The following is a 17,246-nucleotide window of genomic DNA, read 5'->3' as shown; positions in this document are numbered from 1 at the left end:
ATCTTATTCCAGAAAGTGTGATATTAAGCCTGAGTGATGCCTGAACAAATATGGCATTGGTCTTCTGAGGTGAAAGCAAGACAAGGGCTTTGTCAGGAGGAGAGCTATGGCACCTCTGAGAGAGAATAAAGAATAAATAGGAAATGATCTGAAGCATCACAGCAACCATCTCCATCCCTAATATTGTGTACAAAAAGGGGGCATGGGGATAGCGGGACTTTAAATGAGGTAGGTTGCTGTTACAAATCTCCAAATGGAAAAAACGTAGTTTCAATATATTCATTTATTTTTTGCTGCATGGTAAAAATAAATCCTGCAGCAATAGTCCGTAAATAAAATAAATAAAATCTACATATTCATAGTACAAATACAGACAATCCAGGTATGGACATATAAAAGATAATAAAGGAATTGTATTGCTAGGCATATAGCCATAATAAATAGATATATAATAGCAGATAAAAATATCATACAATGGCTTATATATATATCATCAAATACATAGCAGGGATACATCCAGTGGCTCAAGGGCTCTTTCATAGGTAATACATAATCCATATCCTGATAAATCTTCATATTTAATGGCTCTACGCGTTTCGTGGGATTATCATCCACTCTTCAGGAGCTTGGTGTACATTTTCTGTAAATAAGGACTAGTTTGAATTCAACAAATCACATAAGGATAAGGAAACACACCAATAAAGTCCCTCAAAAGTTTTCAAAAGTCTGAGATTCTGATACTTACATATGGTTCCTCCATTTCTTCTGTGGGATTTTTTGTCTTCCGCTCTCTTCCCCCCCCCCCCCACTTTTTGGACCATCTGGCGCTTACCCGCCTCAGCCCCGGATCAGGCGTTATACCCACACAGTGCACCCAGCGACAGGAGATGATGCGATTTTTTTTTTCAGACTTTTGAAAACTTTTGAGGGACTTTATTGGTGTGTTTCCTTATCCTTATGTGATTTGTTGAATTCAAACTAGTCCTTATTTACAGAAAATGTACACCAAGCTCCTGAAGAGTGGATGATAATCCCACGAAACGCGTAGAGCCATTAAATATGAAGATTTATCAGGATATGGATTATGTATTACCTATGAAAGAGCCCTTGAGCCACTGGATGTATCCCTGCTATGTATTTGATGATATATATATAAGCCGTTGTATGATATTTTTATCTGCTATTATATATCTATTCATTATGGTTATATGCCTAGCAATACAATTCCTTTATTATCTTTTATATGTCCATACCTGGATTGTCTGTATTTGTACTATGAATATGTAGATTTTATTTATTTTATTTACGGACTATTGCTGCAGGATTTATTTTTACCGTGCAGCAAAAAATAAATGAATATATTGAAACTACGTTTTTTCCATTTGGAGATTTGTAACAGCAACCTACCTCATTTAAAGCCCCGCTATCCCCATGCCCCCTTTCTGAGAGAGAATAATTGTCTAAAGGTTTTTTACTTACACATTATTCTTTTTTTTTTTTTTATTAAGTATTTTTAATTAGGGTACAAAACAAAGCCTGTTGGGCATACCCAGGCTTATAGGGTAAAAAAAAAAAAAAAAAAAAAAGGAAACAATCAACTTTACACTCTTATTGGCAACCAAGCTATCTGATTAAATAAAGCTCATTGGCATAGGCATAGCAAAAAAAAGGCACCACCTAAACTGTTGCAACCCTACAGATATTTCCTATAGGTCAGTGGAGTAAAATCATTAAAATCAAGGAGGGGGGATGGATCCCATGGAGGTGTCCCTAGAAGGGTTTGTTTCCACAGAGGTGACTCAGATATCCCATGTTTTGGTGAATTTCCCAGGAGAACTCCTGGATTCATAAGTGAACTTATACAGCGGTATTGCTGAGTTGACCAGATTGTTCCACAAATCAAGTGTAGGTGTCATCAAAGACTTAAGCCTCGTACACACGCAACGATTATCGGCCGACCAATCGTCAGACTTTTGTCCAAGTTGTGTTTTGTTGGTTGGAATGTGCCTAGACTGCACACAAATTTTTTCGGCCAACAAAATTCTACTTCAGAAGTGATGTCATGTGTTAGTTTGTTTTCTTTGTGTTTTTTCTTCACTGAGCATGCCCAGACTTGCTCATCAGATTTTTCCCTGTCGAAATCTGTACTGACTGCACGAAAATCGGCCGTTGTGTTGACGGCCAACAAAAATTTTATAGTCTGCACACCAGATTTTTTTCGGGCGAAAAGTCGGAGTTGGTTGTCGGAAGCATCATACTAACAAGCCGAAAATCGGCAGATCGGACGCTGGCCGAAAATTCCCTGCCAATTTTCGACGCGTGTGTACGGGGCTTTAAGCTGAATACACACTATCCACTTTTTGTGGTCAGATTTACCTTTTCTATGTAGTGCAAGGGCCTGCCAGATTGCATACAAATTGAAAGTGTTTAGGTTTGACCTCCTATTATATGGTTTTGGTAAGTCTAAAGGAAAAAGTCTTCAGAAAATCTTATAGTGTTCATTCACCCCATGGTCCCATGTGGACCATTACACATCATTCTTCGTGCAGGCACCGAACATGAATAATATTGGATGCTAGGTTTACTTTGAGGAAAACTTGTGCTAGAAGATATATGCAGGCTACCAATGCTGATTTGCTTCTGAAAAATTGAAGTCGGCTGCCTGCCGTGTAGAATAATCTGCAGCAAATCAAGTCAGAAATCCTTTCAGGCATAGCTATTTTTAGAAGAGTTCAGGAATGGCAGCCTCAATCCTAGTACAGGTCAGATAATTCCCAGAATCTTCTACTGGGTCAACAGCTAGTGGTGAGGCTATGGAGACATAGGTGGTGGAAGGTATCAAAAGTGATTCAGGTCCAGGTTTTTGTGAGACTCAAGGTGTACAGACATCGCTCCGCCTGCTCCGCCATTCCCAACATTATGCTGGTGAGAGGGGTTGCAGATCGAATTGAGAAACCTATTGAGCCAGCTTGCTATACTGCCAGTTACATTTAATAATAGTATAGTTCCCAGCTTGTCAAAACCTATGTGTACTAGAAATTAACCTACACCTACCAAACTGTAGGGAAGAAATTCCTCCCCAGGCCTTCATGTAATCTCCCTCTTTCAGAAGCTTGAGGTCTGGTGTGCATGGTGAATGGTCAGAAACCACCATGTCTATATGGCCCTGCAGGAGTGCATTCCACAGAGCCTCCTAAAAATGAAAAAAGTAAGATGTCATCAAGTTTCCACATATTTAAATTAATCCATAATCAATAAAAGTATCTAAAACTTTACCTGTAAACGGTACAGTATGTAGTGATGGGTGACACAGTAGAGTCGGCTGGGGTCATTTATGTCCCTCCAACAGAGGGCTTCATATTTAAGACAGGCTACTGAGTGCAGGATAAAGTATAGCCAGACTGCAAATTCTCAGATATAAGCTTTCCACAGTCAAGTGGAAGCAAACTAATGGAATTTGAACAATGGTTGATTGCTAAAATGTAGTGTAGCTGTGTGCAGTAACCTGTTTACTACCATAAAACAGGCATGTAGGTAATTCTCAGATATTGTGTTACCATAATCCCTTGATAAGTTAATAAAGAAGAAAGGGAATGACCCCCTAAGAAGGGTGGGACTTTAAGAGTAACTAATAAGGATCTTTTTTTAAAAAAAGATAGAATTAATTAAAATAAAATACAATTTATTGAAACAAGTGTGATTGTGAAGGATCAATCAGACAATAGTAATACATTCAAGATACAATACAATACAATTGCAGATGCATGACAGAATCCAACGCGTTTCGAAATTTCCCTGAGCCACTCAAGAGATCAATTCCATTTTCGCAATATTTATGTATCAAGAGAAACTGTTCCCTAGAAAGGGATTTTAGGGAAAAGGCAGGGGAACTAACACAGAGACTCCTCGAAAGAGGATATTCCAAGACGTGTCTTAGGAAAAATTTCAATAGGGTACAAACTATGAAAAGACAGGATCTACTTTTTAAAACCTCCAAAAGGGAAAGGGCACCTTCAAAGAACCCACCAAGAATCATTCTTAACTACTCCAATGAACATAATCAAATTTATGGAATTCTCAAAAAGCATTGGGCAATACTGAGGGAGGACCCTATCCTTGAACAGATAGTAACTCCTTCCCCTGCCATCACATACAGAAGAGCCACCTCCATGATGGACGATTTAGTCCAAAGTGAATATAAGGGCGCAGAGAGAGGAGACCCTTGCCGCGACAAAGGGACATTTCCCTGCGGCAACTGTGACCAATGCAAGGTGATAGTCCGTTGTAAAAGTACTAAGCTCCCCAATGGTGAACTACATCATTCAAAACATTTTGTTAATTGTAAAACTAGGGGGGTCGTGTATCTGATGCGATGTGAATGCAAGGCCTTTTATGTTGGTAAGACCAAACAAGAACTTGGGAAACGCATTAGCAAACACATGCAAAGCCTCGACATCGGCAATCTTTATCTACCACTGGGCCGACACATGTCCATCGCGCACAGATACAGGACCCCCAAAGTTACATTTTATGCCCTTGAAAGGGTGCACATTCCGGCCAGGGGGGGCGATTGGAACAAGCAGCTTCTCCAGCATGAAATGCGCTGGATTGCTAGACTTGGGGCAACGACCCCCCCTGGCCTGAATGAAACAGCAAGTTATAGACCCTTCTTGGAGGGATTCGTCTCAGGGAAGACAGATTAAGGGTCTTCCCTTTGAGTAGCCCTTCCTCCTTTTGCCATGAGGTCTAGTATTGACTCCTTTTTACCCTTTTTGTCTCCTTTTTGTTTGATTCTTTCTCCCCACCCCCCCCCATTACTCCCTTTATTTTGTCTGCTCTATATGCTTTCAAAGTCCCCTCTGATAATCTCAGAGTTATCTTTGGCGTCCCCTCCTCCTATCCCTTATCCCTCTGGAGGGCTCTGAATTAAGCACTCTGAGGATATATTTAGTTTGTATTTAGCTTTATCCAGGCTAATGCATACCTCTAAGTGGGTTCCTTATTTTGATTTATTAATGAATTAAATTGGTATATTATATTTTGTAACCCAAATTATGTGATTGCATGATGCGACCAACATCTGTTTCTCCAAAAACATCCAATCAGGTAATTATCCCCTTTTTTTTTATATACATTTCCTTCTATTCCTTCCCTTCCCCCTTCTTTCCCTACTGTTTTCTTCCCCCCCCTTTCCCCCCCCCTTTTTTCCTTCCCCCTCTCTTTGTTTTTTCTTTTTTTCCCCCGTTTTCCATTCCCCCCCCCTTTTCCTTTTCTCCCCCTCCTTTCCTTTATTCCCTCCTCTGTTTCTTCTCCCATTTCCCCCCCCCCCCTTCCCCCCCCCTCTTTCCTCCTGGTGGGTCTACATCCCGGCAGTCTGGAAGTCACAACCATGCAATTGCATGTTTTCATATCTTCTTTATGGAGAGATATCCCGCAGGTTGGGAGCCCGGCACGGGTGAGACCGCTCTCCTTGGGACCCAAAACTGATTTTGGATGTCCCACTTTCATCTGGAGAGTTTATGCGTTACATAGCTGGATAAATCCCCTACAACAATTGTGGGACTTCCATGCTTGAACCCCCGACCATCTGGGGGTTAAACGCTACCACCCGTGCCGGGGCGATATCTGATAGGATTTCCCCTTCTGTATCTATTAGGCCAAGTATCTTCCCCCACAATAGGAAATTGAAATTTTCATATAATCTTTATTATTATGGCTCGGATACACATATAGTTGGAACTACGTTTTGCTAAAATGCCCCATATTCCTATTTGCATTAATATTCACGAACTATTAGAATTAAGGGCGGATATTGTAATCATGCCCTTTTGTAAGTGAGGGCGGAAGTCCATCACCGCGGTCATGTTCCGTGAAGTGCTGGAATACACGCCCAAACCGGATGTGATGTCACCGTCCAAAACTCGCGGCATTTTGCGCGAGACTAAACAGACGGAAATGACGACATCACTCAAAGTCTCGCGATACTCATCGGTAAATCACGGGCCTCGCTGTGATACTTAAGGGAACGCCGAGAATCAGTCCGGTGAGTGATCTCTCCGTGACAGGACAGAATTATCGTTCCTCCAACCCTCCTTATAGCTCAGTAAGTACTCTTTTTTTGGGGGATCTTTGATCGTTAGAATGCTTTCGGCACCTCAACTAAGGTGAACCCTACCTTATACCTTATACATATTTACTCCTTCAGATCAATGGGCGAACTCCACCAGCTGCATTATCAGCCGTGGGGGTTTTTATCCGTCCCTGTTGGAAGATAATTTCATTGATTGTCTGCCGCTTTCTTTCACCTAACGGTATTTATATTTATATTTGTTTTATTGGACCTTCCTGGTTTATATAATATCCTGAATAGGCAATCAGATAGATGCAATACAAAACCTTCTATATTTTAGATAAAGCAGAATACCAACATCAACATTGAACCACTCTGGGACAAAAGTGCATCCCCAAGTGGATATTGCATCTGCTGAAGTGGCACCGGATTTGGCTGTTATTTTTTATATTTATACGGAGGTAAGGTAACTAAATAGAAATTACTTACTATTTAGTGGGCACACGCCCCCACCCCCTAAACACACCTCTATAAGCATTGTCTCTTTTATATATGTATTTCAGGCAAACGATATTTATCTGAAAATCTTGGAATATAATATACCATATATATTCCTACATATATATATATACTTCTCTGGCCACATCCCAACGTACTATCTATCTAAGATATTTGAGGCATCTTGGATGTCCCATTACAACACGGAGGTAAGATACCCCAAACAATAATAACTACAATACATCCAATTGTGGATAATTTATGCTCTGAGCCTTCCGCTCTTTAGTACTTCCTCTTCCTGTGTTTCTCCATCTGCTTTCAGGGGTCACCATAAATTAAGCTCCAATAGGCACCTCTAGTTGAGGATCACCAACGGGAAGGTGACTGGAATTTTTTCCGTCACTTGAAAGGTTCTTTTCTTCCTCACTTCTACATATCACTCATCCCCCTTTTGGATCATCACAACAGGTGAAGTGATCCGTAATCATAGATATAAGGAAATTTATCCTTGGAGCGAATCTTCTTGACATTGCACTGTTATTTACAGGTAACAGAGGACACACAAATAATACAAATACCTGATTCTAGCTCCCACCCTGCGGGACCCCTATATATATCCCTCCTTGGATAGTATGAGTGGCTCCGGACACTTGCCGGTATGTGAACACCTACCAGGTGATATTTTGTCGTTTATCATTTCCCCCCCCCTCCCCCCCTTTTTTTTTTCGTTTTCCCCCTTTTTTCCCGCAAACCCCCCCCCCCCCTCCTCCCCTCCCCCCCTTTTTTTTTTTCTGGTATTTTACCTCACAAGATGAAATAATATGTAGTCGCATATGCAAAAACTTGATGATGTGATTGATGTGATACACAAAATGTATGTTTTTTGTATTTTGCTTTGTTTTCTTGGATTTACCTTTGGCATATGATTATGCTTTCCAGGAAGACATGCAGATTCCCTGAGGAAGATTTTGGTACTATACAAATTTCGAAACGCGTTGGATTCTGTCATGCATCTGCGATTGTATTGTATTGTATCTTGAATGTATTACTATTGTCTGATTGATCCTTCACAATCGCACTTGTTTCAATAAATTGTATTTTATTTTAATTAATTCTATCTTTTTTTAAAAAAAGATCCTTATTAGTTACCCTTAAAGTCCCACCCTTCTTAGGGGGTCATTCCCTTTCTTCTTTATTAACCTGTTTACTACCAAGCCCTACACTACATGACTATATTAAAGGCTTGTACAAATGTTTTCTTATTAATAACATGCAAATTGCATTTTATATCTTCGCCAGCCAGTTTGAGGGCTGCACGCATGTGAGTGGAATATGAGAAAATAGAGAACAGTGAAGGTACCTTGTTGCGATGGCCTCTCACAGGGGGGCAGCACTTGTAGTATGTGGCACCAGGGGGAATGTGCTCGGAGCTCAGGGATAGGTAATGGTGAGTGGTTTCTACAGTCAGGGGGGCTCCAGCCTGCTTTGCTTTTCTGATTATGGTCAGAGATTTTGCTGATGACAGGTGTACAATGTGACACCGTAATCTAGAAAGATAGTCATATATAAATATGTTGGGAAATCGTACCCTGAGACATTCAATATCCTGAAGCATTCATCACCATAAAAGAACTGTACATAGCATTTTGGATAACTTTAAAAAAATTTGTAATGGACAGTCTGAGCTGCTGAATCAGAGATACAGTTTTAGTAAATTATGTATATTACAGCACTCGCTATTAATTTAAATTAGTAAACCGAATGACTGAACTAATGTAAAATATAGTTTCATGTGGGGGCTTTGCAGTAGTGGAATAATGAACTGTGTTAGCCATCGATTAGTGTTGAGGTTTGGAGTTTATGGGATACCCCTTTGTTAGCTAACACAAGTTATTTTTTTGGTATGCAAGTCGGGGATACATTAGATCCCTTCTTCATGCTTTATACAGTTCTAAAAATGGTTCTGAAACCAGACCTATTTACACACATATTTAAAAGCAGAAACAATGAAATATAACCATACAAAAAAATTACATTTTTTTTTTCTTTTACACACTTGTGTAGTAATGGCTATTGTAAAAGGTTAGGAGATAGAGCAGTACTGTATCTTGGCCTAGGCCGGCAAGAAAAAAAAACAGCCTCCTCCTGGCTCCCGCACGAAAAGGGTCCCCGTCAGCTACACTTTTAGTATAGTGCCAGTCTTATGGGGCAAATTGGGCCAGAGGGCAGGGTCCAGGAGGCAAATCAGTCTGACACCCCCACAAAGCGGTCACACTGCTGCCTGCCGGTATGATAATATCGGCCGGTGAGGACATTCGGACAGACTGCAGGCCACCGACCACACTTAATACAACTGGCCCGATGGCCGCCAAAGTGTGGCACTGCAGCCTAATGCAATCCAGGTATGGCAGGCATCATGTCAATAATATAATTTCATTTCTTTAGACATCATTGTCCTTGAGGGAGCATATTGAATTGCATCATATACAATTAAGACTTTTAATTGTATATGATGGCAATAATATTTTGGACCTGCTCACCTCATATGTACTATCACAATATGTCACTAGATTAGTAAGATTACTCCAATCTTATAAGATATTTGGACTTGTGTTTGCTGCCACTGATTATTTCACTTATTTGTATAACGCCTATGGACTTCCTTGTCATTATGCAAATAAGTGAAATAATCCTATGATTACATTTAAAAGAAAGGAATATTTTAATAATCCAGTGACATAAGGCTTTACTAATGGGCACTGATAGCCACTGATGAGATGGCACTGATAAGCTGCACTGATGGGGCTGCACTGATAAGGTAGAACTGATAGGCTGCACTGATGGGCACTGATATGCTTCACTGATGGGCGCTAATAGGCTGCATTGATGGGCACTAATATGCTGCTTTGATGGCCACTGATGAGGCGGCAATGGTGGTTTCTGATAAACTGCACTGATGGGCACTAATGAGGCTGCACTGATAAGGCAGCACTGATATGCTACACTGATGGGTACTGAGGAGGCTGCACTGATAGACATGAGGCGGCACTGATAAGTTTCACTTATAGGGCTGCACTGAAATGCTGCCCTGATGGGCACTGATAGGCTGCACTGATGGCCACTGATTAGGCTGCACTGATAAGGCAGCACTCATGGGCACTGATATGATGCACTGATAGGCTGCACTAATGGGCACTGATAGGCTGCTCTGGTGGCCACTGATAGTGCTGTACTGATGGCCACTGAGGCCGTACTGATATGCTGCGCTCATGGGCAGTAATGAGGCTGCACTGATGGGCACTAATGAGGCTGAACTTATGGGAACTGATGAGGCTACACTGATAGACTGTGGTTGTGGTCTGTGGTTTACAGATGACAGGGCACGTCATAAACAGGAAGGGGTGCACAAGTTTAGTCAGGCCTAGGGCAGCACAAAACCTAAATACACCACTGAGATAGAAATAGAATTTAGGAGTAATATTGGAGTACTTGACTCAGAGATAAGAAGTCCAGGAGCAATTCTCACCTCAAATGAGGGCCCTTTAAATAACCATATACCAGAGAAGCAACAAAATACAACCAATAATGAAAAAAAAACTGTATTTCTCAACACACTTAAAGCAGAACTCCACCCAAAAGGGGAAGCTCAGATTGTTTGCTTCCTTACTCCCTCCGCTGCCACATTTGGCTCCTTTTTTTGGGGGGGGGGTTTAGGTCCCCTGGAGTTTCGCCCCCCACCCTCCTCCTTCCCCTGCCGCTGGGCCATTCACAAAGTGCAGCGAGCTTTGCTTATGTGCAGTAGGGAACCGGCTGTAAAGCTGCAAGGCTTCACTGCCAGTTTCCCTTACAAGGAATGGCGGCGGCAGCAACCAAGAACTGATTGAAAAATTGACTGGGGTGCAGACATCGCAGGCTCCCTGGACAGGAAAGTGTCCTAATATTAACAGTCAGCAGCTACAGTATTTGTAGCAGCTGACTTAATTTTTTTGGTGGGAGGCTGGAGCTCCGCTTTAAATAATAATGGTTATTGTAAGTATTCAAACTTTAAGAGTTTAAAGCTAACCATTCATGGCTTGAATTTGGAAAGCCTCAGCAAAGGTCAAGTTAAAAGATTGCCAGAGCCACGTGAACATTTTTTTGTCCAAACAGTATATCATTTCTATAGAATGAAATCACTGTTCGGGTGTTCACACAGCCGGTGATACCGCAGCTGCCTGAATAAAATTGTTGGCAGTGGAGATTCTTCCGTCCATGTTGTTAGAGTCTGTGGGGGAAATCAATTTATTTTTCTCATTCAGCCCTCTTTAAATGTCTGTATATCTTTGATCAAAGGTTTCAGGAGAAACAGGCTTTAATTGTCAGAGCTCAGAAATTCAATTAAAATCACAGTGGCAGTGGCATGTAAAGGTAAGCAGGGGTGACCAGCGCTATGGAATCTTTAAATATGTGTATTCTTTTTATCACAGAGGTGTCAGCTGCCAGCAACCTACCCCGAAGGGTTAAGAGAGTGAAACGTGTGCAAAAGATTGGTACGGCGCTACCTCATAGGTGATAAAGTGCTCAATGTGCAATATAAATAGATAAATAAATATATTAAAAAGTACACTAATGTGTGAAATTGATATTGTGACCAAATATCAACTACCAAGAAATGTGCATAAACATATAAAAGTGCTGGTGCGAAATAAATCCAATTGAGGGATAACAAATATAAATAGTGAATTTTATTTTAAATAACAAATATAAGTGGTGAAATTACTCTTTTCGGATAACAAAATAAAAAGTAGAGAGGTAAAGAGTCTGTGTTATAGTATCCTCTGTGTCGCAACACCAGTGGAAAATGTAATAGGTTCTTGTCTAGTGCAGAAAACAAAAACTTCCACCCAAAATAATGAGCAAATAAATCAATCAGTGAAAAATGAAAGAAATTTTTTCTTAGGTTGCAACCATCCGTGTGTCCACTAGATGTCGCACCTCTTATACAACCTGTAATAGATGTATCCCGTGGGACAATAATGTTGGGGGTCTCTCCGGTATATTCCTCCCTTGAGAATCTCAAAGATAAGAAGGGGGAGAAGGAGGACCTCTTGGTGCAGTATAAATGGCGATTACAGGAAAGGATAGTAGTGACTTACAGTTTAAGCTGTCTACGATCAGCACGAAAAGGAGACCGGGAAGGTTCCGCGTTCCACGGCCCTGTCTCCGACAACCGGAAGTGACGCAATGACGTAGTAACTCCACCCTACGCGTTTCGTCATCGACATCTGCTGAAGTGGCCTGTAAAACTCCAGTTTCTTTATGGATCAGTCTAAAGTTTGGATTTTTTGTAAAAATGTACATTCCCATTCCAGACTCTCTGTCTATGATTTGAAGTGCCCCGTCAGTACCAAAATATTTATGCTGTGTTTTTTTTTTTTTTCTTTATTTTGACTCTATGAAGGTTCATTTGTTGGCAAAGGGTTTGCCCTTTGCCACAGCGGCTGCATGGACACAGCTATTCCTCCTAAGAGACATTTGTGCAGGTATGGTGAGTGGCCCCAAACCAACACTGTCTGTGTTTGGGGCCACTCACCCACACCTGCACACCTATCACATTAGGATAAGTGGCTGTGCCTGTACAGCCGCTGCATCCCAGTAGACTTCAATGGGCTGCCTGCACAGAGCACCTGGAGTTTAGAGACACTGCAAAATAATGTCCTGTTCTCACTATACAGGCATCATTGCCCATATGAAGAAGGCCTAAAGTGCCCTGTATTCTGGACTCATGCTGTGATCTAGGTATAGGTACCCTATTATGTTTATTCACAAAAGTCTGTGGTCACAGAAGCAGCAAGTAAAATGTGACCTAAAGGGGACTAAGTAAGTACAATCTGGCATTGAAAACGAGCATAAATTATTTGTTTTAATAAATCGGTTAATGAGCAATTAAATTCAAAGATAATTTCTCCATTTAGGGTAGAATAAGGCAGGATGTATTCTCTGATTAAAAACGTTTATTGAAAGGTTGTCAAATACAACAATTGTATAAACTGTATGATTATTCAGAACAGATGCATTCTCAAACTGATTAAGACCCCAGAAAGTTGGTTTATTCTACCCCCTCTTGAATGTCATTGTTAGGTCAAGCACAGATTTCCAGCCAAGCTAGCAACCTAACCAGCCTAAATTAACTCAAAGGTGTCCTGTCAGGGAATCCCTGTGAGAAGTCTGGGGCGTGGCCGTGCACAGGCTATTCCCAGAAGAATGACTAATGGGCGTGGCGCCAGACAGGCTATTTAAAGGAAGTTCAATCCTGTTTCCTTTGCTGACTGATCTTCAGCTGTTTCCTGTGACCTGATGATACCTGTATGCTTCCCTGTTGCTGACCTGGCTTGTTCTGAACTTGGACTTTGATTCTGCTTCTGCTTCTCTGCTAAACCTGACCCGGCTCCGTCCCTGACTTTGGCTCTGCTTACGATTTGGTACCCTGCTGCACCGCCTGTTGATGACCCTGGCTTTCCTACTACTCTGACTCTGTCTCAAACCTTGTCTCTCAGAGCTACCCGAGTGCTTGCCTGGCTATCTGCTGCACCTGTTCCATACATCATTGCATGTTCCAGTTTTCGGGATCCAGACAAGCAGCCTATCCTGATCCATCAACAACCACAGTCACTCGTGTCCCTCCTGCCCCTTGACACCCTCTGTCTCACCTTCAATGGGGCCTGGGCAGGAGATATAAGAGAGGCCGACCTCATCAACTCAGACTCCTCCCAGGTACGTGACATGTCCGTTTATCAAGCAGCGGAAAATATCCGCTGTTGAGTTCTCTGGCATTCTCAGAGGAGATCTCTCTCCTCAGAGTGCCTGCTTATGAAGCAATGTAGATCACTTCTCCTTATTGAAAGGGAGAAGCGATCTACAAACGCTTTGAATAGTGAGAATGCCGTCTCACTGTAATCTCGTGGGACATAGCGAGATTACAGCACCAGAAATTCACTGAAACACTCGAGGTGTCCATTTATTAAAGCGGAGTTCCACCCTGGTTATACATTTTTTTATAAAAATACCCCCGGGACAGTCAGGGCTAGCACATTCCACAATGGCTAGCCTCTGATCTTTCCCGGGTTGCACTTACCTTTCAGGAGAAATACTTACCTTGAAATTGTCTTGTCCAGCGCTGCCATCTCAGGTGTGGGCAGCTTGAAGCCAGCGCGATCCTCTTCCGCGTCCTCTTCGGTCCTCTTCCTTCTTCTTCGGTCCCACGATGCACTGCACCGGCCCCGACGTCACTTCCGGGTCACGCGCGTCATCCCTCCACAGCTTCTGGGCATGCCCAGAAGCTGTTTAGAAGGGAATGACGCGCGCGCCCCGGAACTGACGTCGGGGCCGGTGCAGGCGCAATGATTCCTGGGAGCGATGACGTTCAGCTCCCAGGAATCATTGCAAAAGCCAGGAAGTGACGAATCGCCGTGGCCTCTGAGGGGAGGAAGAAGGAAGTAAGGTGAGTATATTTTCTCTAAAAGATAAGTGAAAAAAAAAAAATTGCGATTATCCATTTGTTTTTCAGGTGACCGGGAGCGAGAAGATGGAGGTAAGTATAAATTTCGGGTGGAACTCCGCTTTAAGCAGCAGTAAATTACCACTGCTGAGTACACGGGCCTTCTCAGAGGAGACCCCCACCTCATGTTAATAAAATTATTAGTCCCCCTATACAATATAAATATATACACACATTATACATTGTGTATATATATATATATATATATATATATATATACATACTGTATACATAAACATAGCAGGGGGACATGTTTACTGTCTCGGGGGGAGGGTCTGAGCCGGTGAATCTGGGAGAAAGAATTCTGACAGAGATCACCAGTGAAGTGCTGAAATCGCACCTTCATAAACGACCATTTCTGTTTCTGTCAATGACCAAGTCTCGTGTGGAGATGATCAGGGGAGAACATGTTCTCCCCTGATCTTCTCTTTTTCATATACCGTTAATAAAATGAGATCCCAAGGATCGCCGCTGTTCAGTTTCATAAACGGATACTATATTTTAACAATCTTGACATATCAAATACAAATACATGGACAATCCAGTGGTGTATTTAGGTTTTATGTTTTATGCCTAGGCCTGACTAAACTTGGGCACCCCCTAATTTAAATATGACCCCCCTTCCTGTAAAGGATACACCCTTTCTTGTTTATGACCCGCCCTGTCATCTGTAAACCACAGACCACAACCACAGTCTATCAGTGCAGCCTCATCAGTTCCCATAAGTTCAGCTTCATCAGTGCCCATCAGTGCAACCTTATCAGTGCTCATCAGTTCAGCCTCATTACTGCCCATCAGTGCAACCTCATCAGTGGCCATCAGTACAGCCCCATCAGTGGCCACCAGTGCAGCCTCTCAGTGCACCATATCAGTGCCCATCAGTGCAGCTTATCAGTCCTGCCTCATCAGTGGCCATCAGTGCAGTCTATTAGTGCCCATCAGTGCAACATATCATTGCCCATCAGGGCAGCATATCAGTGCAGTCCCATCAGCTTTTTTGCTGCCCCCCTGCAAAGTGCTGCCCTAGGCCTGGGCCTTGTTGGCCTAGGCCAAGATACAGCACTGGGACAACCCACATTACTTGGTGCAGCTAACAGATCAATCTGTTATGTCATGGGTTGGGCAATCGATCTCCCAGCTAAGGATGTATCTAGAGTTTTAAAACAGCCCTGCTATATTCTAATGCCAAGCTACACAAAATGCAGGGGATACAAACAAATTGAAAGGGTGGCTTTTCAGAAAATGCTAAAACATCTATTCAACACTAACTTGTACTGTTGACAAAGACCCGCCACCAGTTCCACTGCAGCAACTTCCATGTCATCTGGGCGGGAGTCCAAAAATGTTTCATAAAGTGTGGGATCTGTGAGGAAAAGGTACATGTTAAGTTTATAGGTGGTTAAACAGATGTTTTACATTATCCTGTCATATACTGTATATATATATATCTATATATATATGTATATATATATATATATATATATATATATATATATATATATATATATATATATATATATATATATATATATACACTATATTGTCAAAAGTATTGGGACACCTGCCTTTACACGCACATGAACTTTAATGGCATCCCAGTCTTAGTCCGTAGGGTTCAATATTGAGCTAGCCCACCCTTTGCAGCTATAACAGCTTCAACTCTTCTGGGAAGGCTGTCCACAAGGTTTAGGAGTGTGTCTATGGCAATGTTTGACCATTCTTCCAGAAGCGCATTTGTGAAGTCAGGCACTGATGTTGGACAAAGGTCTTCTATTGTGCAGGCCAATCAAGTTCCTCCACCTCAAACTTGCTAATCCAGTAAAAAGGGTATTACTATTTTGGCAGACAATTCTGATTGATTACAGACCATCCTCCACTAGAGTAGAGAGAGACCCACAAGGGAATTCTTATGGACTTTAATGATCTGTGTGTGTCACCTAGGATTTTCAAATATACATCAGAAGGGCACCAGGATTTAGTTTAGGTTTAAAAAAAAAAAAAACTATTTGATGATTTTAGAGCTCTGGGTGAAATAAAGCACCATTTTCTACATCCTTATTCTACCTAGTGGCTCAACCTTATTAATTATCTCAGCTGTTCACAGGCTTTTATATATGTGAGCTGACTGATACTCAGATCAACCCCTAATGTGGTCACTGATAAATACTTATTAGCCCAACAGCAAACCTAGGGCCACATGAAATATGGGCTGGACCGAGACAACTTCTGACAAGGGACTGTACTAGCCTGCTGGCAAACACCTATGATGATGTCACACTTATTGTTATAAATTAATAATGGGGGCTGCCAAATGTAAAGCTTCTGTAAAGCTGGTTATATCAATTGCCATCCCAGTTACATTTCTAGAATGTGTAGGAAACAAAGAGGTATCTCATATTTTGGCTTTAAATTTTGTAACACATATCAGTAAAAATATATTGAACCCTCATCTGTGTATTTATAATTGTATGAACATTAGCTTACCTCTAATTTCTGGGGCATGTTTTGCCATTCCAAGTTCTGCGTGAAACTAATGAAGAAAAAAACATGAATGCTTATATATTTGACATTTTTTGAATTTGTAGCGCTATCTCTGTAAGGACCCCTAATTTATCTCAGGTTTCTCTCTCTCTATAGTACAGCGAAAGCCAGACACACAGCAGTATTCCTCTGGGTCAGTAAATAGTCTAGGGGTTGCCTTTTTTTGCATTTATTGCTTAGTAATGTAGATAGGGTAAGTAGCTGTGGGACAGAATGCTGAACAGTAATAACAGGACACCTTTCTCTCTGCAGCTACTTTTTAGAACAGTTCCATCAATCAGTTCTTAGGGAACAGACAACACTGGGGCACCACAGACAATGCCTCAGGTCAGGCAAGCTTTAACCACTTAAGCCCCGGATGATTTTACCCCTTCCTGACCAGGGCCTATTTTGCGATTCGGCACTGCGTGACTTTAACGGACAATTGCGCGGTCGTGCGTCGCTGTACCCAAATTAAATTGACGTCCTTTTTTTCTCACAAACAGAGCTTTCTTTTGGTAGTATTTTATCAACTGTGCGATTTTTTGATCATGCGCTATAAACAAAAAAAGAGCGACAATTTTGCAAAAATAATATTTTTCACATTTTTTTATATGAAAT

The 17,246-nt window shown here is 41.6% G+C and overlaps 1 protein-coding gene across 1 annotated transcript in view; it reads right to left on the bottom strand.

Moving 5' to 3' along the window:
• The window catches only part of LOC309551446 (allantoinase, mitochondrial-like), a 77,530-nt gene that overhangs the window by 15,907 nt on the left and 44,377 nt on the right, over positions 1 to 17,246 (bottom strand). Inside the window, exons 6-9 of the mRNA XM_082252033.1 lie at positions 16,590 to 16,635; positions 15,375 to 15,468; positions 7,929 to 8,115; positions 3,055 to 3,193 (exon numbers count right to left, since the gene is read on the bottom strand). Coding sequence (XP_082108159.1) covers positions 3,055 to 3,193; positions 7,929 to 8,115; positions 15,375 to 15,468; positions 16,590 to 16,635 — 466 coding nt within the window. The remainder of the gene's footprint in view (positions 1 to 3,054; positions 3,194 to 7,928; positions 8,116 to 15,374; positions 15,469 to 16,589; positions 16,636 to 17,246) is intronic.

The sequence above is a fragment of the Pelophylax lessonae genome (assembly GCF_965119305.1).
Source record: "Pelophylax lessonae genome assembly, chromosome: 3".
Taxonomy (NCBI): Eukaryota; Metazoa; Chordata; class Amphibia; order Anura; family Ranidae; genus Pelophylax; species Pelophylax lessonae.
The sequence above is the reverse complement of the archived record's forward strand: the minus strand, read 5'-3'. Positions and strand labels throughout refer to the sequence as shown.